Source organism: Excalfactoria chinensis, chromosome 13 (genome assembly GCF_039878825.1).
Source record: "Excalfactoria chinensis isolate bCotChi1 chromosome 13, bCotChi1.hap2, whole genome shotgun sequence".
NCBI classification, from domain to species: domain Eukaryota; kingdom Metazoa; phylum Chordata; class Aves; order Galliformes; family Phasianidae; genus Excalfactoria; species Excalfactoria chinensis.
The window spans coordinates 1,071,102-1,094,014 of record NC_092837.1 but is presented as its reverse complement, the minus strand read 5'-3'; the positions used below and the strand labels follow the sequence as shown (position 1 = coordinate 1,094,014).

At 50.2% G+C, this 22,913-nt stretch overlaps 1 protein-coding gene across 2 annotated transcripts in view; it reads left to right on the top strand.

Moving 5' to 3' along the window:
• The window catches only part of ARHGAP26 (Rho GTPase activating protein 26), a 99,685-nt gene that overhangs the window by 42,315 nt on the left and 34,457 nt on the right, over window positions 1-22,913 (top strand). For both annotated transcript variants that reach the window (XM_072348210.1, XM_072348209.1), the window contains exons 12-17: window positions 4,432-4,468; window positions 10,374-10,439; window positions 11,101-11,175; window positions 16,789-16,876; window positions 18,029-18,087; window positions 18,961-19,066. In XM_072348210.1, the coding sequence (XP_072204311.1) occupies window positions 4,432-4,468; window positions 10,374-10,439; window positions 11,101-11,175; window positions 16,789-16,876; window positions 18,029-18,087; window positions 18,961-19,066 (431 nt within the window). The remainder of the gene's footprint in view (window positions 1-4,431; window positions 4,469-10,373; window positions 10,440-11,100; window positions 11,176-16,788; window positions 16,877-18,028; window positions 18,088-18,960; window positions 19,067-22,913) is intronic.

The following is a 22,913-nucleotide window of genomic DNA, read 5'->3' as shown; positions in this document are numbered from 1 at the left end:
GCTTTACTGTCTTGAAATCATTTTGAGCTACCCAACATCTTGAAAACCTGTTTGTCATTTGCAGTGTGTTCACTATGGTTCATCAGAGGGCTTTTTTGCGTGCTGCTGCAGCTGTGAGTGAATGCAGGAGTTTGCCTTCTCTGGTCTTTTCCTGAGCAGCATTGTTCTGAAGGCCTTTTTTTGTCTGGGGGTTTTCATAAGCCTTTTCCTCTGTGGCTTCCACTGCTTCTCAGCCATTTTACTCTTTGTGTGGGGCTGGGAAGAAGTGTCTGCGGTTGATCCCGTTGCACTTCAATTTCTGCCATGCTCCAGAGAGGACAAGAACGTTCGGATCTGGACTGTGGTAAAACGATCGAGGCTTTGTTGAAGTTCATATGAAGACAGTAAGAGAGAAGACTCTTCCAGGCAGCTCTGTGCCCTCTGTCTCATGCAGGGCCATGGAGCGGGTGGACGAAGGGCTGCGCAGGAGTCCCAGCGTGCAGCCCCCTCTGTGCTGGGTAGTGCCTGGCCTTGACCCAGGTCTCTGAGTAAACCTGAGGGGTGGGCTCTGGCTGGTAGGCTGCTTTTGACCCTACTTTCCCCTTTAATTTATTAAGAAGTTAAAAAAATGCGTGCGTTTTGCCTTTCCGTATCTTCACAACCTGCCCTTGGGTGGCTGGCAAGCCGGTTGGACAACCAGTGTGGGAATGTGAGGATTTCTATTTATAAGTTTTTGGCTTCTTCGTCTTCTGAGCTGAAAGTTGAAAAACTCGTTCATGGTTGTTTTGAGAATTTCTGCCTATGAATCACAAGGAAATTGCATAATGTTGCAGCGCTTCCTTCTATTGCTCATAGCTTTACAAACACCGCTCCTCCGGGGAGGCTGGGGAAGTACCTTTTAGTCTGAATGCAGAGCCTGGGTGGAGGAGCAGGTCCAACACCAGCAAAAAGGACTGCACGGAGCAACCTTCCTGCCAGGTGGCTGGGATGCTGGCTTCCTTCTCAAATGGAGGTCCCTCCATCTGTGAGGGCAGAGCAGGACTGCTGGCACTGCAGTTGCTGAAGGCCTTCTGTAAATCACTGCTGCCTCCCGCCTCGGAGGGGCTGGGCAGTTGGTTGTCCTGGTTTTAGCCATCTGGGCAAAACCTGGTGCTGATGCTTGAACCTGTCAGGTGTCAGGAGCTGTGCTGAAAGTTGTGCAATCTCCAAGGGTTATGGCTTTGTTGGGGCCATTTTGATTTTTAAGTAAAAACATTTTGCTGTTTGTGGAATGTCGCTGTTTGCTACAAGGCTGTGTGCAAACATGCAATTGCCATGTGAAAGCACAGTTGTTTTTTGGTGGAGCTTCATGGCCAAACCAGTGTGAAACCTGAAATGAGGAAATAAACATAAAATTACTCAACACCTCCTTTTCTTAGTTCCCCTTCCAAACCCCAACTTGCTTACTTCTTTTTTTCCTTTTCTTTACCCGCAATCCAGCTTCACCCCAAGCAGCCCACAGGCAGGCAGTTGTTAGCTGTTGGCTCTGTGCTTGCTCATGTGTGCCATTTACATAGGAGTAGGTTGTAAAAACTGGTGAATTAGATTTGTGTTGATTTCCTTGTGTGCAAGCAGAAGCTGGCAGCGGGCTGCAAATGGTGACTGCAGGAGAATTTTAGGCTATGAATGATGGATCTTAGAGGATTTTTGATAAAGAAAATCTACAGTTTAGCCTTTTTTATTTTATTTTATTTTTATTTTTTATTTTTTTTATTAGCCACAGCTGCAAGGTAGGTGGGGGGTGTGGTGGAACTGTAGGGGATGGTGCAGGTGGAACACGCACTCCTGTCTGAACAGCTTGTAACTTGGTTTGTGCCAGCAGTCAGCGCGGACTTGGGCATGGTGAATTGCAAGAACCTCTTTAGAATTCAGCACCGTTTTGCTGGGAAGCTGACGTATGAGGCTGGATCTTACAATGCATTCTTGTGCTGTAGGCCCTGTGTAGTACCGGGGCTATTGTGGAACTGTGGGGTGTTGATGCCTATGGAGCCAAGCAGGGCTGAACATTGTCATGCTGAAGCCCTGAGCTGGTCCCTGCCAGCCACCCCTAGGAAATTGTTGTCCCCCAAATTTCTCTCTTCAGAAGGCTTTAGGTGAGATAACAGAAGGGTTTCTTTTACGATGTAATGTTTGTTTTGGAAAAGGAGAGAATATTTATTACAGAATTGGGGCTTGGTTAAAACCTTGATGTTGTAGAATGGTGTTAATGCATTACCACTGATGTAGATGAAAGGTTTGTCCTGAGTGAGATGGGTGTAGGATGACAGCACCTCCTTGTTGTGTGGTTGCGTAGTTGACCTCTGGATGAAATTTCCTTTACAGTGTGTGCATACTTTGCAATTAATGGCACGTGTGTGTTGTGTTTCCTTGTCTGTCCTTTCCCTTTTTGTAAAGAACAGTCTGATGATTAATAACCTCTTTGTGGTTTCGTTTAACCAAACTGGAAGAACAAATATGCAGGCAGGCACATTTCCCTCTGGAGCTGCAGTGCTGTGCACCATCACTTGGAGCTGCAGGAGCAGCTCTGGGCAGTGCAGGCAGAGTGTAGGACAGCAGGCACTGAAGTTCTGTGGGGACCCTAGGACAGGAGTTGGCATTCACTGTGCAGGAGGTGGCTGGGCTGGGATCAAAGCCCTGGGCACAGCAGGGTGCTGGTGTCCAGTGCCTCTTAGATAGATATGGCAACCTGCTGATGGAGCTGTATGCCTGAATTGCCCTTCTGTTCTCAGCTGTATGCCTGGGCTCCTGTGGGTGAGCCGCAGCAGGGGGCTTGTAATGTGAGTGGTGACCTGAGGAGGGGTCCCACAAGCCCCTGGTGGGTCAGACTCTTCTGCGTTTGTGTCTCTGCTCCATTCAGCAAGTCTCAGTGGTGCGACTGAGGCTGGAGGGGAATACATCTTAAGGGAGAGCTGACCTACAAGGCGGCCCCGCGGGTGGACAGCCTGCTGTGTGCTTCCTTCCCTCTTTTCACTTATTTTATTTTCTTGATACAAGTGCTGTTCCTGGAGGAAAACTCACTTGCTGACTCTGGCTGTTTTTGCTGCTGAATCATCCCCCAGTTTCCAGATGTGGGATGATGGCCTTTCTTCTGCAAACAAAAACCCCAGTTTGCCTTGAGCTGCATGGACCCATCCCCTGGGGGGCAGCTGGGGAAGGTGCTCCTTGGGAATGCTGCAGGGAGGGTTGGTTTTGGAGCCCAGGAGAAACCTGGACCGCAGCACCCATGGGCTGCTTGTGGATCTTCACATCCTTGGGGTTAAAGTCAGTAACTGGGAGCCCTGTCAGGCATGTTGTGAGCTGCCCAATGGTGACTTGGGCCCTCACTGCTGCCCTGTTCCCCCAGATGGGCTGCTTGTTGCTGCCTCGTGTGTTGCTATCAACAGTGCTGCTGGAAACTTTCCTTCCCCACCTGCTATTTCTGGACGCAGCATGTGGTTAAATCAGAGCACCAGTCCCTTGGAAGGGGGCTCCCAGCTTTGTTCCCTGTGAGAGGAAGGGTGTGCACGCTGATGACTTTGTTTAGCAGCCTACACAGGCATTTCTTCCTGTTATAATGGATGCTACCACACTTAGCTTAGCTCCACCTTGTGATGCTGACAGAGGGCTGTGTGTGCGTTTCTGTTTGGACTCTGTGGTGCTGAAGGACTTCTGTTGGTTTTTTTTTTGTTTAATCATCTTCATCTGTTGTGGTAGAGAAGCCCAACCTGTTTGAACCTCCTTACAGCCATGGTTTTCATGATGCTGGGCTTTTAAACAATGCTCAAACTGTGATTAACACCCCCCGTTGTCATTTCCCCCCTGTTTTCTTCAGCCCATTAAAGCACTGCTTTTATCTGAATTACCCTGACTGTAATTGTGCTCAGGATGGGGGGGGCAGCGTTCAGACGTGGGGTGCCATCACAGTGCTGGCTGAGGGCAGCTCATCCTGCTGCAGTTCAGCTTCTCTGTGAATTCATGGCGTTTCCTTTCCTCCGTGCCTGACTCATTTACTCACTTGTAGGTACACGTGAGTGGGGATGGCTCCCTGATTCTGATTCCGATTCCCTGCTGCTTGCCCAGCCTGCACCCCCCAGGCGCTGCGGTGGTGCCCATAAGATGTGAGGGGAGTCATTGGCTTTGCTCTCAGGTTATGTCCTCTGTGTGTTTGAGAAGACTTCAGAAGAACAGAATTGCCCGCCTCTGTTTCAGTTTCAAAGCCCACAGAGTTTTCATTCCAACCTGGCCCGCCCCATTTGTCCACAATTCTTTTTGGGTAACGTTCTGGTTGTTGGTACAGCTCTGTTTGCTGCAGTGTGCTGTCCTGAGCACGGAGCTCTGTGCTGGCCTGGGGGTCTGGCTGGGGGGACCCTGAGGACAGGCCACTTCTCAGCTGCAGCCGGTATCTTAACAAGACTTTCTTCTTATGTTTTCCAGGTCTACAATTCAAACAAGGACAATCAAAGCGAAGGCAGTAAGTATTTATACGTATATGTGTATATTTCTTTAAGCAAACCCTCTGAGAAATAAGCGGGCTCCTCCATCTGCTGCAGCAGGGGTGCTGGTGGCATCCTGCAGTCAGAAGCAGCTTGCCTGGCAGAACCAGAGCCCGGAGGATGAGCTTGCTTTATTCAGGGGAAAGTGGAACACAAATGTAAAGACTGTGGAGCTCTTACCTGGTTGAAATTGTCAGCAGCAGCCCTGTAAAATCCAACAAACAAAACAAATCCAACAAAAAACTAGACTGTCTTTACTGTACTTCAGGCAATCAGAGACCTAAGTCAAGACAGCACTTGCTGCTCCTCCTAGACAAGCAGTTGCACCTGGTCCTGGCTCTCAGGTCCTTTGTTTCAAAACTCTTCATTGAGCCACTTCCCAGTAGGTCTGAATTGCCATAATTGCAACGCTCAGAACTGATCCCTCCTTCCTCTGAAGTCACTGGTCACACAAGAGCCTGACCCACACTGATGGTTAGTAAATCATTTGGTTTTGTGCTGCCTCAATCAGGGCATTTTTTTCTCACAATAATAGGTATAATTTGCAGGTAATTTTCCTCACACCCATTTTCAGCCCTTGCATGAAACAGTCACTTCCTCGCTTCTGCCCTTTGTGATGTGGCTTCTCCCTTCCATGTTGGTCTTCTTTGTTGTCTTTTTGGTTTTGTGCAGCCCAGGTGATGCTCAGAGGATCAATCACGGGGCTTCCCACCCATGGGGCAGCACAGGGAATGCCCTCACTTAATATGAAGTCTGTGTAGTGCAGTTCAGTGTTTTCTCAGTTTTACAGAGAATCAAAATATGGTTTCTAGGGACAGAGAACAGGACTTGCTCAATTCTGTCCTAATCTGGCTGCTAATTGTCACTGCTCTGTGTGTTCCCTACACACAACCTCTGGCTGTGCCAGGACAGTATGTGCTGATTTGGCTGGAGGAGCTGTGTTAAATAACCATTTTCTAAACTTTATGGAGGGGTGATGCAAAAACAGAGAAATGTTTGGGGTGGGGGCGGGGGGGGAGGAGGAGCAGTGAAGCAATCCCTGCTTCTGAAAGAAGTGCTTGTCAGGCCATGGCCTTCCCATCTTACGTGCTGTCAGCTGGCAGTCCTTGTGGGGCTGGGTAGTTGTACTGCAGTCATCCTGCAGAGCAGCGCTTTTAGCGATGGGGAGAGCACAAGTCAGATGTCTTTGTGGCTTTCCCAAGGTTATTTGTGTTGTCTAATCCAGGCTTGCAGCTGCCCAGCTTGCAGCGGGCGCCATGTAGAGGCTCCTGAATGCTTACGTAGGGTTTTCCTGGGGAAGGGCTGCCTGGGGTTCTCCTGCCCATGGTGGGACCCAGGGCATGCCGGGGGATTTGAGCATTTTCACCCTTTGTTCTGACTGCAGGCAGCCTCCCTGGGCGGGCTCCCAGTCCCCAGCAGCTCTGGGAAGTTGTGTGCTTACAGTGCTGGTGGTAATGCAGCCCACACCACTGTCATGCTGTGCTCTGAGGCTGTTCAGCATTTGGCAAGGGCTGGGGAGGCTCCGTCAAAGACCAGATGCCAAGTTTCTCCCTGCTCGCCTTCACCAAACAAGTACTGGGGTTTAATCAGCCCAGGAAGCTGTGGCAAAGCTGCACGTCTTTCAGTGTCTTGTCTGTGGTGACAGTCCATCTGAAAAATGAGAACCCCTTGTCTGTGCTCTGCAGACCTGACCACAGCGCAGCTTTGCAGTCAGTTGGGACCCTGGGGCTGGGGCTGCTCCTGTGCAGCCCAGTGGCAATGATTTCACACGTGCCTACAACCAAACTGCTGCTGCTGCGCTCTGACACCTGGCTGTGCTTTAGCACTCATTAGAAACATGTCTGCAGCAAGCTGCTGGCCTCACCAGCCCCACTTCAAATTGATTTGGAGGCTGGCTCTGTGCCACGGAGCCCTTGTTACAGGAGCTTCCTATAAGGACTTGAAATGACTGTAATGATTGAATGGAGTCCGGATGTAATTCCTGACCCTGAAAACCTATATAACTCTGCTTCCTGCTCTTACTTATGCTGGTCTGAAAGAGACTGAGACTTGGAGTACTATAGTGAGGTCTGCTTTTTGGCCACTATCTAATTTTACAGAGCTTTTGGATTTTACATCCTGCTGTGTGGCCAGATGGCCATCAGCCTGCAGGGTGATTTATCTTAATCTTCTTTGGGAGCTGGGAGGAAGCAATGCGAAGTGCTGGGGGCTGAGTGGGTATCAGTGTACTGCTAGAGCTGGGTGAATAGAGATGCGCTGCTTCACAAATGAAGGGGACTTGCTCTGCTCTGTGGAAATAATCACAGAATCTTTTGAGTTGGAAGGGATCTTAAAATGTCATCTAGTACAACTCCCCTGCAATGAACAGGGACATTATAGCTCAATCAGGTGTCTCAGAGCCTGGCTCATCCTGACCTTGTACATCTCCAAGGGGCATCCACCATCTCTCTGGACAATCTGTGCCAGTGCATCACTGCCCTTACTGTAAAATATGTATTCCTTATGTTCAATCTCAGTCCTTTCAGTTTGAAGTCATTTTCCCTTCTCCTGTCCCAGCAGACCCTGTTGAAGAGTCTGTTCTCTTCCCCTCCTCACTGCTTTCACCTCCTTTTTTTCACATCCACTTGATTCTCCATCTATTCAGGGTGGAAGCATGGCCTTTCCCAGTGGTCCTTGTTCCCCACAGCTTGGCAGCTCTGGTGCTTTGAGGCAGCTAACACTAAAAACTTGTTTTTCTCTGGTCTCCACTTCTTAGTTTCTTTCTCCTCTGTGGCTTTTAATACCACAGTGCTGCTTAAAAAAAGTTCATAATGATCATCATCATGATGGCACTTTGTTATAAGACACAGAATTGTGCAGTGGGGAGTGCAGGAGAGCTCGTTTTGGCCTTGACTTGCCTTGGCTGATGTGTACACATCTGCAGCCAGCAAAGTTATGTATGTCTGAGCACAGCTGACTGTCTTCGTGCCCCTTCACTGATGCTCTGAAATACCATATCAGCATGAAGTAGAAGAATTAATGGATTAAATAGAAATAATCTGGTAGGCAAAAATAGGACAGGATGAGACCAGCTCAGTAGGGCTGGGAATATGACATTGCACAAAGGTCAGATAAATATTTGTGTGTGCAGCATTGCTAGTACAAATGACATGCATCACCTTTGCTGATTTTAGATGCTTCTCTGCTGGATTACAGTATGAATACTGCATCTCAGTAGTGCTTTGAAATGTTACTCTGGAATGAGGAGCCTGTCATGTGCATCTTGGGCTGGAAGCTGTGTTTTACGTCTGTCCCCTGGGGAGCAAAAGCCTCTGTGGATGGGGGAATAAGGGGAGGAAGGGTGGAGGCTTTGCTCTCCTGCTGCATGGCTGGGTTTGTGGGCAGAGTACAACACTACCTGCCCCTGCTAATAGGAGGCTGCAGATCTGCTCCCTGTTGTGATGGAAAGGCTGGTTTTAAATATATGGGATGGGGATTAGGGATGCCTGTTGTGAGGAGTGCAGATAGGCTGTGCTTTTCCCAGTGGGTCTGAGTTTGCTCTTCACTGCTGCCTTCCCTCTCAGGTTCCCTGACTGTAGGTGATGGCAGCAGGCAGTTTCACAGTGGTTTTAATTGGCCTGAACAGGAGCTGCGGGGTCCTGTCCCCTTCTGCAGTGGTTCTTTTTGAGATCCACTGGCTGAATGCTTGGGTTTGGTTTTGGGCTTATGCTTGCCCTGCTGCCGGGGCTTGGTGAGTGAGGATGTGGATTGGACTGTAGCAGAAGGTCTGGGTCTGTAGCCTGGGTCTGCCAAAGTTGCTGACACCACATGTTCCTACACCACCATGCTCAGACAGCATTGCTGTGCAGCCCCTTAAGGCAGGCTGGTCTGCAGCTCCTTCCTTTCTCAATGCTCCCAGCCTGCAGACATCATCAAACAGCCCAAGCCCAAAGCTACCAACCGTTCTGCTGCTGGAGTGAGTGGAGCCAGCATAAGGGTCAGGGCTGCAGTGGATACAAATCTGACTTTCATCTGTACTGGTGCAGTTTGGAATCATTGGGTAAATGAATGAGATAAAGGGAGGCTGCTTTGTGAGAGGAAAATCAAGCTTTTATGATGCTCATTAAAAGTTAAATTTAAAGATGAATAAAGGCACTTTGGATATTTAATCAGATATTATTTCTGGATATAACTACTGCAAATAAATCCCCGACCTTTCCTGATCCAGAGCTCAACAACGAATTGAAGAGCTTATTCATCTACTTGGGAGGATTATGCTCAGTCGTTTCCATCCGGAAAGACTGCTCCTGTTTCTCCCCTCTGCTATGGCCGAGCAGTGCAGCGAGGTGTGTGCTCAGCCCTTGCTGGGCCCTGTGGTGGGGCATGCAGGGAAGGAGGCTGGTGCTTATGCTCAACCTCAAGCATCCCAGGGCCAGAGGGAAACTGCTGCACTGTGGGAATGGTTGGCACTTGGAGTGTGTGATCCTGGAACAGTGAGCTGTGTTGGCTGGACAGCACAGTACAGGGATACCAAAAGATCAGGACTAAGTTAGCGCTGGGAAGCCCTGCTGAGCTGGGCCTGTCTGTACAAAAGGATTTCCACACTATGGTTTCGTGCTCCCCGGGCACCCGGGTGCTGTGTTTTGTGGAGATCAGGGGTGCTGCAGGCTGCGTTCCTCTGATCAGAGCTGTGTTGCCTTTGTTGTGTCTGTGCCTGCAGGGCGGCTGGGAGCTGTGCTGAGAACCCCCGGGGCTGAGCAGAGTGCCCTGGAGCTTTGGGATGTTTGTACATCCTGCAGCACAGGCATCCTCCAGCCTATGTGCTTACATTGGCTCAGCGCTCCACTGTGCTTGCCCAGAAAAATATAATAGATCTGTTTTACTGTTTCAGGTTTTTGTGCCATTCATCATGCAAGTAACAATACCGGCAGGGAACTCAAAAGGAGTGATTAGCAAGGGCTGGCCCCATGCAAGGCATAGGCAGCCAGTGGACTGGCAGCTTGTCATGAACCAACTGCAAATCTGTGTTTAAATAAACGATGTGAGCAGGGAGAAGGAAAGGAATAAAATTGCATGTGCCTTGCTGTGAGGACACTGCCAGCCCTGGGCTCTCCTCTGCTCCTGTTGGCCTGTAGACAAGGCATGGTGTTGTCTCTTCTGACATGGCAGTCCCTCATGCCTGTGCAGAAGCCAGTGGTGTCCTCTGCTTTTAAGATAATGCTGTGGCTTTCCTCACTCTCAGGATGAGTGGTCAAGCAGCATCGTGCAGTCCTGCATAAGGTGGCCCTGGGAGCACTGTGCAACTCCTGGCTGGAGGATGCGGTGGGGATGCTGAATGTCTTTGTCTGGGTTGCTCCCAGGTATCTGTGCAGCCCCACCTCTGCAGCGGTGTCAGGGTCTTGGTTAGCTGGGTGGTCATGGAAGGGATTTATAGGAATTACTGGCACTCGGATCAAGCATGCTGTTCTGTGCAGTTTCAAGGATTTATCATGTCAAAAATACACGATTCCCCTTTTTTATTCGCAAGCAACCTAGTGTCAGCTTTGCAGACAAAGGCCTCGTTGGGATATCTCACCTGGATTCACTTTTTGACCAGCTGTAGCCATAAATCTCCAGCACAGCCATAGCTGCTGGGGGCAGAGATGCGGGAGGTGAGGATCAGAACAGTGCGGAGGCTGCAGTGATGAGTGAGGGTTGTGAGCTCACCACACTACAACTGGTACAACGCTGTGCTCATGTCTCTCCTCTGTGAGCACCTCATTTATCTTCTTTTCCTTTCTTCCCATCTGAGCAGGGATACAGCATAGCTGTGAATGCCAGTGATGGCTGCGGGATGAGTGGCGCACGGTGGGAAGCCATCCCTCTGCGGGGTGTTTATCACTTCTCTCTTCTCTTCCCTTTCAGCTGCCCAGTTGGATAATATTGGCTTCAGCATTATCAAGAAATGCATACATGCTGTCGAAACAAGAGGTAGAGCACTTCACCAGATGGTCTGGTTTGGGGGAAGGCGTTGCATCTGTTCATAGTGCAGCGATTGCTTACCTGCTCTTTTCATGAACAAAAATGATTCGTTAACCCTCTGAGTCCCACATCAGATAACCGCTGAGATGTGCTCACACACACACCTGCTGAGATGTGCCCTGCCGTGTGGCCTGGGTTGGCAGCAAGATCAGGGATGGGACTGAGTCAGGAGGTGCAACACAGAGCTGCAGGCTGCACCAGAGCGTGCTCCCATGCAGTAAGAACGCACAGCATTTATGGCTGACAAACAGATGTGCATTTCAGTCTTTCTCCGTGAAGAACATGGAGAAGGCTCAGACCTAAGCCTGAAGAACTCAGCACAGAGAATTTTTTCTTAAATTGCCTTTCTGGTATACGTTCAGATCCTGCATGGTGCAGCCGTACTCCCTCACTGCTAGCCCTGTGCAGCACGGTGGCCTTGGATCTTTGATTCTTGAGCTAATTAAAGTCATTACTTTTAATCAATACATGAAAGTCCTGAAATCAAAACCAGTTTTTACCCTCTTCCATAACTTTGTACGTAGTTGGTGGGAGTATTTAATTATTGCTGCTGGAGGACCCAAAGAAATGAAATTTGACATTCTCCTAATAAACTCTTTATTTTTTCCAGGGATCAATGAGCAAGGACTCTACAGAATTGTTGGAGTAAACTCTAGAGTTCAAAAACTGTTGAGTATATTAATGGGTAAGTAGCTCATATTTTGTTAAGGGTGAGTAGGCTGTGCTGCTTCAAAGTCTTGTAAACCAAGAATGGAGGCTCCTGTCTGGGTACCTAATGGTGGTGACTGTGCCCTTAGGACCACATGCTGTTAGAGGCCCGGAGGTCCCAGGGCACCACTGGCAGGTTATGGAGGTAGGACTTGTGGAGAGCATTGCTCTAACAGGTTTTCTGTTGTGGTCACTGATTCCTACTCACGTGCGCTACAAATTTTGGCAGCAAACTAAAATCTTAAAAGAAAGAGCTGAAAGCTTTGGTTTTTAATCTCATGGCTCCTGCGGTGTTCCCAGAATACTTCTTAATTATTTTCTCATATGCTGCATGCTGCCTGTGGCTCTGACTTTCTCCTTGGACCTTCCCGTGCCTGTTTTAACATAGCCTTGCTCACAGCTTTCAAGTATGCGTTTCCTCATGCCTGAGGCATTGGGTCCCACAGTTCTGTGTGCTCAGGAGCAGAGGAGCTGTCAGGTCATGCTATGGGAGAGCCTGGTGCTGACAGCATGGCCCCGGTGTGCAGCCACAGAGCTGCTGCCCAGGAGCCCTCAGCAGCCTTTCCTCACCTGGAGCTGATGCGATGACAGGTGAGAAGTGGCAGGCTCTGCCCCGAGTGCCTTTTTGTGGTGGCCTGATTTAACTACGGGCTTCTGCTGGGCACCATAATGTGTAGGGTCAGGCAGGTCTTGTGGCTGCAGTGAGCTGCTGGGTGGTCCTGGTGGGTGGCTGTGGGGCTGTGCTGGCTGTTCTGGGGTGGTTCCTGGGTGGAGTGATTGGTTTCCATCATTCCGTGACCAGCTGAGCCATTGGTTGGGTTACGTCTCTGAGTCTGCATTGTAGAATTTGTAGCCTGACTCACAACTCAACTTCTGTGTTGTCCACAACCCAGTGGTTATACTTGCCTTTAAAGGAAGTGTGAGTCATTCCCCTCTCCTTGTGTCTGGTCTTTTCTCCTGCCCAGGAGAACCACCTGTGCCCATGTCTGCAGTTGATGCTGATGCTGTGGCTATAACTGTGACTGAGCAGCTCCTGAGAACCAGCTGGGGGCATTTGCATCCCCAACTGCAGCCTTGGGGTGGTGTGTCCATTTAGGTGTGCCTGAAACACATTTAAGAATCGTTTAGTGCAAATCCCACTTGAGCTGGAGCCACAGCTGCACCCCTCCAGTCCTGTCTGATGGTTCTCAGGCTTGGCAAAACCATGTATGAGTTCGGTGCAGTAATGCAGAAGTCAACACCTAATAGTTTGTCGTTTCCAGGCTTTAGGAATGTGTTTGTTACTTATTTGGACAAATGAGGGAGGTTTGTGATTGTCTTCCTCTTTTTATTTGCTTACTGTCTTTCCCTTGCAGTGTAGTTTCTGTTTCCTTCCTTTACGAAACCTCAGTGCTACTTTCTCTATGCATTTCTCCTTGCAGAAAGTCTTAGTCCATTGCGTTCCACTCTGAATGCCTTTCCTCCTTTCATCCCCATTCCTCCTCCTTTTCCTACCACTGAAGTGCTCTCTGAGCAAAGCTCCTGGTGGCTGACGCTGATGTCAGCACTAACATCCTCAAGACTGGTAATCCAGAGAGACTATTAGGAACCAGAAGGGTAAGGCTCTAAATCACAGCCCCCAGCTCTCTCCTGACGCAAGGGGACACGTCTGCATCAGTTATGCTCTGGCACTTGGAAAGTTCGCTGCAGTCACAAGCTAGTGACTGCCTGTTTTTCTTTTATTAGTAGAAGTTTGGCATGGGCTCTGGAGCATGTGAGTATGTCCTGCTGGCCACGCAGATAAGCCAGCTCTGTCTCATGGTGCACACATTTGGCACCATTGCGTTAGAGCATCAGTTAAAGAGCATTGCTGTGCACTGATAAAAATAGGCCAGGGCCTGAGTGCAGTGTAGTGTGGCAGCTCTGCCGTGCTGGGTCCTCTGCCTGTGGCTTCCATAGCAGTGTGTATCACCTTGAGAGCTGCAAGGTGACTGAACCTGCTCTATTGACCTAGGCCAAGCTCCATCCCATTGGCCTCACAGTTGCATCACTTCTGATTAGAAGCTGTGAGGCTGTGACAGATGGCAAAACTTACTTGTTTTAAGAGCTCTTTAGAGCTGGGAGGGATTCAAAGTTTTGGACATCAGCCAACATCCATTATCTTCTCAGTGACCAAAGCCACTCAGCTGTTGACCTCGTGTCTCATAATGTGTGATATACAGTCAGTGTTTTCTCTTCATCGTGTCTTCGTTAGCTGTTGGCACTGGGAGGCCGAGGAGAGGTGGGTGTGTGCTTGGGGACTGCCTGCTGGGTGTTGGCAGCATCGCCCCCATGGGAACCCCCCATCACCAGGACTCTGCAGACCCAACTCTCCCCACCTTTCTCTCAATCACCAGCAGCTATAAACCATCCTTGTGTGGAGCTGCTGTTTGGACTGTTTGCAAGGAAAGCGTTGAACTGAAACCTGTCAGTTGTCAAAGCCTCTTTTGTTCTGTGCCGTCCCTCTTGTTCGGTGTCCTGAAGGGTAGCATCATTGCTCAGCACAAAAGTTTGTATTTGCACCCAGCCCTCATGAAAAGCAAGGCCAGATTTTGCTTGCAACTCCAGGTTCCCCCTATATTTAGAAATGAATGTGGGCAGCGTCAGTGATTCACACTCAGTTTAAATGGCAAAAAGATTGAGTTTCAGGCTGATGTAAGCGACACTGCCAGGAGGTCCCTGGCTGCTTTGCAGAGACTGGTGCTGTGCTGTGCTGCTGTGCTCTGGGGTGGCACAGCCAGGCTTGGGCAGAGCTTTGCAGGAGCTCAGGGTGGAGCAGGCAGTGTGTGTGCCCCTGGGACCTGTGGGGGCAGCTCAGCTGTGGGAGCGTCAGCTGCCTTTCTTCAGCCTTCCCCATACTGCCAAAATGAGGACAAAACCCAGCCCATAGAGCTTGGTCAGTTGGAGCACTGACCTTCGGCTTTCTGCAGGTCTGCTGTAGCTGCTCTGAGCTGAGCATGGGCTCACCAGCGTGGGCTGAGCTTGTCACTGCTACCCCATGTGCAGCATGAGGTGGTGGGTGCAGCATCCTCCAGGTCATAGCTGTGGTCACCTGATGTCTTACGGCTGTTCTGGAAGTCTCTCCTGCCACCCAAGGGCGGGTGAGAATTAGGGCTGGGTGATGAGCTTGTGCTCCAGGCAGTTCCTGTCATCATGCAGAAATTGGTGCGGAATTGAAACCATCTGTCTTATGGCAGCAGTTCTCTCCGTCCCCAGGAACTAGATGGAGAAATTCTGTGAGGCTGGGCTTTGGGCAGGGGTAGTGCTGGGCAGCAGGAGGCTGCTGGGGTGGCTGTGTCGGGCTGGGGCTGTCTGCCCAGTGTGGGCTCCACATCCTGTCCCCAGCACCTGTATGGTCACCTGGAGTGCAAAGACACCATAGGAAAATGGAAGACAAGAATGGACAACATCCTATTTTCTTTCTTAGATCTGTCTGGAGATGTGCCGCTTCCTTTTCTTTCTTCATGTACCCACACACGAGGCTTTATGTGATGAATTCCTTTGCTCTGCAGCCCACGGGGAGCAGGACAAACATCCTGTGTGGCATTTGTAACCGTGCAGAATGAGCTCCCACCAGACAGCAGTGGGAAGTGATGCTGCAGTGTCATGGTGTGAGCAAAATGCTTCCTTCTGCGTCTGCTATGAGACATCAGAGCGGTAATGACAGCAGTGGGGAGCTTCAGGGTTAAAGCTGCACTGGGCCTGCCGGGCACTTTCATGGGCACTATTTCACATTTACTCCAGTTTATATGGAAGTTTGTCCTTGTGAGCCAGGAGTTCTGTGTGCTGCCAGCTGCATCCATCATTCACCTGGCAGACAGATGCTGCCTCTGTAACACATTGCCATAGCTGTGTGCAGGCTGGTAAATGTGAAGGTCAGGGTGAGCTGCTTATCAGCACGGAGTCTTTGCACATAAGCAGCCATACAACATCACCTGCTGTTCCATAAACCATACTGAACAACTCCTGGTTGACCTTTTGTAAAGACGTCTGGTCAGGAGCTATTGGCTCAGCTCCAGCAAAAGCCTTTGCATTAAAAAGATGTTTTTTTTGTTTTGTTTTTAGGTTTTTGTTTACCTGTTTGCCTTTTTCTTGTGGCGGGCTTATCTTTAATCTGTCAGAATTGCCATGGCTTTGCTGGGCTCAGAGCACGTTTGTGTCCTGCTGCTGCCTCCTGCCCAGCAGTGCCCAATGCATCCCTCACTGCCGCTGTGTGGGGTTGTTGTCTTTGCTCTCAGTACCCTGAGCCTTTAAGTGCTGGTGTGAGATGCCCATGGCCAGGCTGGTTCGTGCTGGTGGTTTCTAACCTGTTTCTAATTGTCAGCAAAGAGTTGGGAGTGGTGTCACCCGCTTGTCATGGTGTGTGGTCGCTGAACGTGGCCGACACAGGTCCTGGTGTGCGCCTGGTGCTGCACATGGCCGGAGTGCCGGGGCAGGGAGTGGGCACTGCTTTCCTAAGGGCTCTTTCATTGTCAGAGTCCTAAAGCGTTCTCACAGAAATCAGTAAAAATAGTGCCTTATTGATCTCATGTTGGAACTACGTGCAAACAAGTCTGGCTTCCTGCTCGGCTTGGTGGTTTGCAGAACACCCAGAGGAGCAGGGAAGTGCAGGTTCCTGCCAGTGGTTTCCGCAGTGGTTGGTCCAGGTCGGCTGTGCGCTCACACCTTTAAAAAGAAATTCCTTTAAAGGAATTTGAAAAAGGGAAGATAGGGGGGGAAAAATGCAGAGAGGAAGGAAAGGCCCCGGAAGAGATGTAGGAAAGTATGCCATGGTATTTGACCTCAGAAATAGAGCAGCTCTGCGGGCTCCATCTGGGCAGAGGGCGGCCCTGCACACCCTGCTGCTGGGCAGTGCGGGTGCGTGCTTCTCTGCAGGGGTGGGCAGCTCGTCCTGCTGTCATTCCGTAGCACTGTGGGGCTCACATTGGTGCCCAGCCCACAGCGCTCTGCCGAGAGCAGCAGTGGTGTGGAGCATGAGGGGTCCGCAGTGCTCTGCAGGGCTGGGTGCTTCGAGTGAAGGTGCAGGAGCTGGTGAGATGATGGTCAAACCTTCACCTGGGGGTGGGAAGGAGAGCCTGGCCAAGGTTTGCGGGCTGCCCTGCACCCTCAGGTTCCCCAGGGCCATGCCATACTGCCTGCTCTGCTCGGCTCAGGCGGCAGTGCTTGCTGCCCTGTTGGGGCTGTGGTTTTTCTGCTGAGTCCCACAGGGGTCTGTGGTTGTCTTCTTCTACACACTGCCATCACCGCTGTCATTGGCCACCGTGGTCCCCTGCACCCTGTTTAGTGCCACGCTTTGAGGCCAGCTGCCAGGCTCATTACTCATGACTGATGTTTTTCTTTTCTGCTCTGTTTTTTTGTCCCATGCAAGTGAATGTGTCCCATCTCTGGTGGTGAAGTCCGCTTTCCTGAGAAGTGCCTGCTGGAGAACAGCTTGTGGTCTCTGGGGTTTGGAAGAGCTATGAGAATGGGACGTGATGAGCGCCCATGCAGCTGGCTGTGCTCTGCTGGTGCTGAGTGATACGAGTTGGGATTGTCTTCATGTGGGTTCACTTGTTTACTTTTTTTTCCTTAGACCCAAAAACTGCCACTGAAACAGAAACTGAGATCTGTGCGGAATGGGAGATAAAGACCATCACTAGTGCCCTGAAAACATACCTGAGGTAAGGGAGGTGAGCCTGGTCTGTCATGCAACTCCATGACCAGTTCCACGATGATCAGAGGCATTACTGTCTATTATTGTGGGTATTTAACAAAAGTATTTATAAACAAAGAAACTGCCCTCAGAGAGTTCGTTATTTTTCTTGACCCTCTGGCATGCTTGAGCAGGACAGGGGGAATATTCTCAGCTCTCTGACAGATGCAGTTTTCATATGAATGTAAAGACAGGGCTCCTTCTTGCATATCCTACCCTGGTGTAGGCTTTTCTCTGAGCGTTTCACTGCAGGCTTCTGCCTGAGGAGTGCGTGGAGAAGGTGAGCACAGTGCTCCTCTAGGGGCTGTGGCAGTTGTTATAGTTTCTTCTCAGAACTGGGTGCTAAGCTTTATGTAGGTAATAATTTCTGTATGAAAGCTGATGCTGTTATCATGTGTGTTAGCTTCCAGACATGTGAGTTTCTTGGCTGCAGTCAGTATGTCATTCTTGACAACATGCTTCTACCTGTTGTGACTGCAGGTCTTTGCTTTGTGTTGTCCTTCTGTGGGTTGGGTTGGGTTTTTTTTTGTTTATTTTTGAGACATGGCAAGCAAGAGGGAAGCTAAATCCAATTAGAGCGATGAGTATAATTAGGTTGGTGGATGTCAGCCTAGAAAATCACAAAACACTGCATAATTTTGTATGATTGGCAACCTTTGTTCCAGAGCTTGAACTGTGTGCAAGGCAACAAGGAATGCCAGCAGCACCAAGATGTCCCACTGAAGGGATGTGGAAGTGGGAGGGAAAATGGGAGCGTAATGGGAACAGTGACTGTTAAAGTTTTATGACTGGGCTTGTTTCTCTTTTTAATTTATTTTTAAACTTACTCGGAAATCACAGACTCGCTGATGTGCAGAGCTTTGTTTTACTCTGCTACTGAAGGAATGCCAAAGTTAAAAATGAATTTAGTGTGGTACGAAAAAAGGGAGGAAGAATAAACTGAAGGTACTTCAATAGATCTCGCGCCTTCTGATGAGAGGAATCAATTAGAGTTGTTAGTGCTTCGTTCTGCTCTCAAAAAACAGAGCTGAATTTATGGTGATGGCAAAGCTTTACTTCTGCAGTTTTGCGGATGGTGTTTCTCACTGTGTGCTGTGTGTGATACCTTTTTATCTTCCAGAATGCTTCCGGGGCCGCTCATGATGTACCAATTTCAAAGGAGCTTCATCAAAGCAGCAAGTGAGTTTGTTGATGTTTACGGCATGGGGCCAGGAAAGGAATAGGACTTGCAAGCAGCTGAGCATAACCTCTACCCTGCTGCTCTCCCACTGATCCCTTGTTCTGCAATCCTGGAGAGCAGAACAAGAATTGAGATACAAGGGGCAGGGTGTCGTGTGGGACTTTCTGGATAAACAGAAAACACGTGGTCAGGGTTGGAGGAGGGCTGTCTGATGGCAGCAGCTGGTGGTGCAGGTATTTCTTCTGACCATCAACCTCCAAAACGAGCAAGGCTGTTGTTCAAACAACACCTACACTGCTCTGATTTTATCAGTTGTGGCTCCAGCATCTGAGCTCCTCTCCTTTGTCTGCCCTGGGAGCGTGCTTTGTAGGGAGCAGGTGGCTGTCAGAGTTGCATGCTGCGGGATGGTGGGTAAGGAGGGCTCACATTGGTGGTCACGTCAACAGTAGCCTCCTGAAAGGGTGGAGGCAGGGGCTGCTCGGATGGCTCCTGCTCAGGCTTTGGGGTGCATCCACAGCCCTGAGAATGCAGGCTGCCACCTTCCCAGGCATGGTGCTGAGCACACACTGTGCTTGGAAGCGGGCTGGACAGCCTGTTTTCTGGTCACAACTGACTTTTCATATGGCTGGCATCTGTTCTCAGCCCTTTGTTTCAGTCCATTCGTTTCTTACTTTTTCAAACAACTGATTGGACCTGGTAAAGAGAAAAACTGCTGTGGAGAATACCTGCAGTGTGCCTGGTGTAGGTTGGAGGAAAGGAGCGGGAGCCTCAGGTCCCTGTGATGTCTGTCTGGGTTACTGTTTGGGCCCGCATGCCCTTTTCTATAATAAACCCCTGATGCAGAGATGAATCATCTTTTATTTTCAACGCAGAACTGGAGAATCAGGAATCCAGGGTGTCAGAGATCCACAGCCTCGTTCATCGGCTCCCAGAGAAAAACAGACAGATGCTGCACTTGCTCATGAACCACTTGGCAAAGTATGTATATGACTGATATGTTTTTCTCTCCATTTTCCATTTCCTCTGAAAGTTAACAGTGATAAAAAAAGTTTCCTTGTGTGTGTGGTGTTGAGTCATATCTGGTTGACAACCAAGTGGAAACCTGTGTGTGAGTGAGATGGGAGAGCGGGAGGTGGGCAGCCCAGTGCCATCCTGCAGTGGTGTGGCAGTGTGCTGTGCTGGCTGCAGGCAGAGCCAGGTTAAGATCTTTGTGGGGGTTCAGACCAAGCCTGGGATTAAAGGACTGACAGATATTTCTTTGTGACAGTAGGAGACTATTCTGGGGTGTATTTTCTGCCTTAAAGCAACTCAATTCAATACCTCTAGGTCACCTTGAAACTTCTCAAGGGCAAAGGAACTGGATAATTTTTTTTGCCTTCAATGATAGAGCTGACCTGTAATTTCCCATCTTCCTGCTCCTGCTGGTTGCCGTGGAAACCTTTGATTAGCGCTTAGGAAGTGAAAGCATCACAAGGTGTTTGTGCCAGCCCGAAGGCTGCTGGGTCGCTGGGTGAGCAGAGGGACTGGGCATGACCCACAGGCCCGGGGCTGTTACTCAGCAGAGCCTTTCGGAAGAAAATCTGGGAAAACCCAGATTTACCTATTTCATAGAAAAAATAATAAACAGTACTTGAAATGTGCTTAAAAACGACTCCAGATGCTTTCTGATGACATGTGTTTGTATCTGTTCCATGGACTCTCCCCAGCAAGGCTGTTAAAAACCAAAGGGCTGGTTTAGATCTCAGTTTCAAAACCTTTTGCATTTACAGGCTGCAGCCAAGGGAAAGGCAGTTCCAGGTACTCCCATCGGCCAAATATGTGCAGGGTGTTGCATAGCTGCTTAAGTGCTTTTCATTTAAAGGAAAACCTGGTGGTATTTGAGTGTGAGATGCAGAGCCGGGGAGGCAGGTAATACAATGGGCTTCAAGCTGTTTTAGTGGGGAAGGAACTAAAACAAAACACAAACAAACAATGAGTGGTAGTGGTGCTTGCTATATTAGGAAGAGAAACTGTTCATAGTGTTCAATGGGAAAAAAATGATCTTGGAGAAAGGCAGGAAGCTGTGGGGATCAGAGCCTGTTCTGTTCCAGCAGCGCTGGGGCTGACTGCCCTCACTGAGCTCCTGCTGTGTGTGTGATGGAGGAAGGGCCATGTGTGGGATGTCCCTGCGGGCAGAGCAGCCCAGACCCTGCAGCCAGGTGCTGCTCCAGGGGTACAGGGCCGAGGGGAGGGGTGGTGCCAGCCCCAGTCCTGCCCCCTGCTCCTCCTGCCCCGGGGCATTCTGCTGGGTTTGGGGTCCCTGTAGGTGAGCTGGCTGAGCACACAACCAGGCCGGGTGGCTTGCAGGCAGTCTGAGGCGTGGGTGAAGCTTTGCATCTGCAGCAGATGGTTGCACGGAGGCAGAGAGCGGAAGGATGGGTGTCCTGCAACCCACGGGGGTTTGGGTGCTCTGGATGGGCCTGGTGCTGGGGGCAGCCAGCAGTGGTGTCAGAGTAGACCAGGCAGGGCCCTGCTGCCCTGGCTGCAGCTCTCAGAGGGGATTGCCTCATCTCCTTCCTTTTTTTTGGTAAGTAACATATGAATAATCAAGATTTGCATTTTTATCAGATGAGCTAACAAATATTTCTCACAGTATTACTGTGGAGATCTCTTACACTAAAAAGAGAACTCAGTGCTGGTCACATAGAGGAGCAGTGGTCTGTCCTGCGTTGTGTCACATCTACGTGTTTTGTTTGTGTGTTTTGCTGTTGCTTACTGAAAAGGGAAACCAGGCTGCTTGTTTGGCACTGCTCATAGCGGTAAGAGAGCCCTTACCCAGGCAAATGGCAATTATTATACAAGTGAAATCTGAGCCAGGATAAGCGCTGGGGAGGTGGCGGAGTTGGGCCCTTCTCACCTTTACACCTATTTGTGCTGCCTCTGGGCAGTGTCCGGGCTGCGTCCCCTGGAACGCTGTGTGAGCTGGGGCTGCCAGTGCTCCTTCATCAGTGCCCTGAGCTGTGAATGTCCTCCTCTGCTCTGCAGACAACACTTCCAGGGAAACTTGCCACTGTTTTGTTAATCTTTGACCCATGAATAGGTGAAACTTTTAGTTTTCGTTCTTGGGACATGCTTATGCTGCTGGGATCTCAGTGATAAACCCATCTATGGGTTAGCGTTCCTGAAAGATAGCGACCTGTTTGTTTTGGTGTTTTCTCAGGAGGATCTGTGCTGAAAAACCCAACCTTGTGCCCAGGAGACTTCTAAGGATGCTGCAGAGCATCTGTGCTTCACTTCCAGCTACTGTTTTACCAACAGCATACACCAGCTCTGGTGAAGCCTGTTGTTCCCTGGCCATGTCAGCTGAGTTAGCCCAGCACAGGGTGCTATGAGCTCAGGGGCAGCTGGTTGAGGAAGTCAGTGGTTGTGTTAGCAGAGCTCTGCTCTCCTTTAACATGCTTTGTAGGTGCAAAGCAGGAGGTTTTAGAGCATTTTGTTTTGCCTTTTTTTTTTGACACCTGGGCTGGTGCTTGCTGCAGTGGGCAGGGCTGGGTGCTGCGCCCATCTTGGGCTGCTGCCCACTGCATTGCATGGCTGCTGGTGCCCAGCCTGTGGGGCAGAGCTGACTCTGCCCAGGGCATGCACGCCTCTCCTTGCAAAGGGTCAGAGTAATTATTGGGGTTGCAGCAGAAATGTGTGTATGTGGGTTTAGCGAAATTAATTATCTTTAATCATTGACAGCTGTGGCCCGGCCAGCAGCAACTAGCTCCCTGTGTTTTTGCTGTGGTGGTGTTTTCTAGTTTACGTGTTTTACCGCCGTGGCACTGATTGCCATCTCCCGCCCAGAGTGTTTCCCACGTATCAGCGCCAATGGTTCCCATGGCAGATCCAGCAGTAGCAGCAGGACGGGGCTCTGCCCAACCAAGTGCTGCTGGCGCAGAGGAGGGGGAGAAAAAATCTGCTGTGCTCTCGTGCCCAGAAGCGCAGCCTGGTGCAAGGCATGGCTGGTCAGAGCTGAGCTGGCCGCGATGGCCTCTCCGTGGTGCTCAGTGCCCGGCAGCTCTGGGACACACAGCGCAGCGCCAGGCGGCCGCTTCCTGCGCTTTTCCTCCGGTTGTTTTCCCCGTCTTCCCCCGAAGGTGCTGCAGCGATGCGGCTGACGCCTCTTGGCACGGCAGGTCTGATTTCATCCCCGTGGCAGCTGTTTATGTTGCTGTCTGGTAACTATTCATTTGCTTGATTTATGTATTACTTCCAGTAAGTCATTCTTGTCCAGGACATTCTGGAAATTTCCACTAGCCTCTGAGGCCTTTAAGATACGCTTCTCTTGTACTTTCTTGGCCTGATTTGGCTGCCAAAAGAAAACAGCAAGCGAGATCTCTTGACCTTGCATGGAAAGTGTAAGCAGTGTTAAGCAGTGTTCCTCCCTCGCCGCTCTCCCTCTTCCTTGCGTTGGGAATGGCGCCCGCGCTCCACCAGCACTCGGCTTCTGCGTGGGGAGCTCTGCGCGTGTGGAGTGCTGTGGTGATCCGTGGGGTCTGGGTGCTTGCTGGGGTGGCAGAGGTGGTGGAGAGCAGGTGGAAGGTCTGTGTCTGGCCTGTGCAATGGGGATGGACCACGCATGCTTTCTGGCTACCACCCCATTTCTGTTTTTCTGCCATTTTGGTGCTGGGTGAGCTGGGTGTGGATGCATGCACTGCCTGTGTGTACCCTGCGATGGAATCACAGCTTGGAAAAGAGCTCTCAGATCGCCAGGCCCAAACCTAACCTGGCCCACCGTGCCCACTGACCATGTCCCCAAGTGCCACATCTCCATGGTTCGTGGATGCCCGGAGAGGAGGTGACT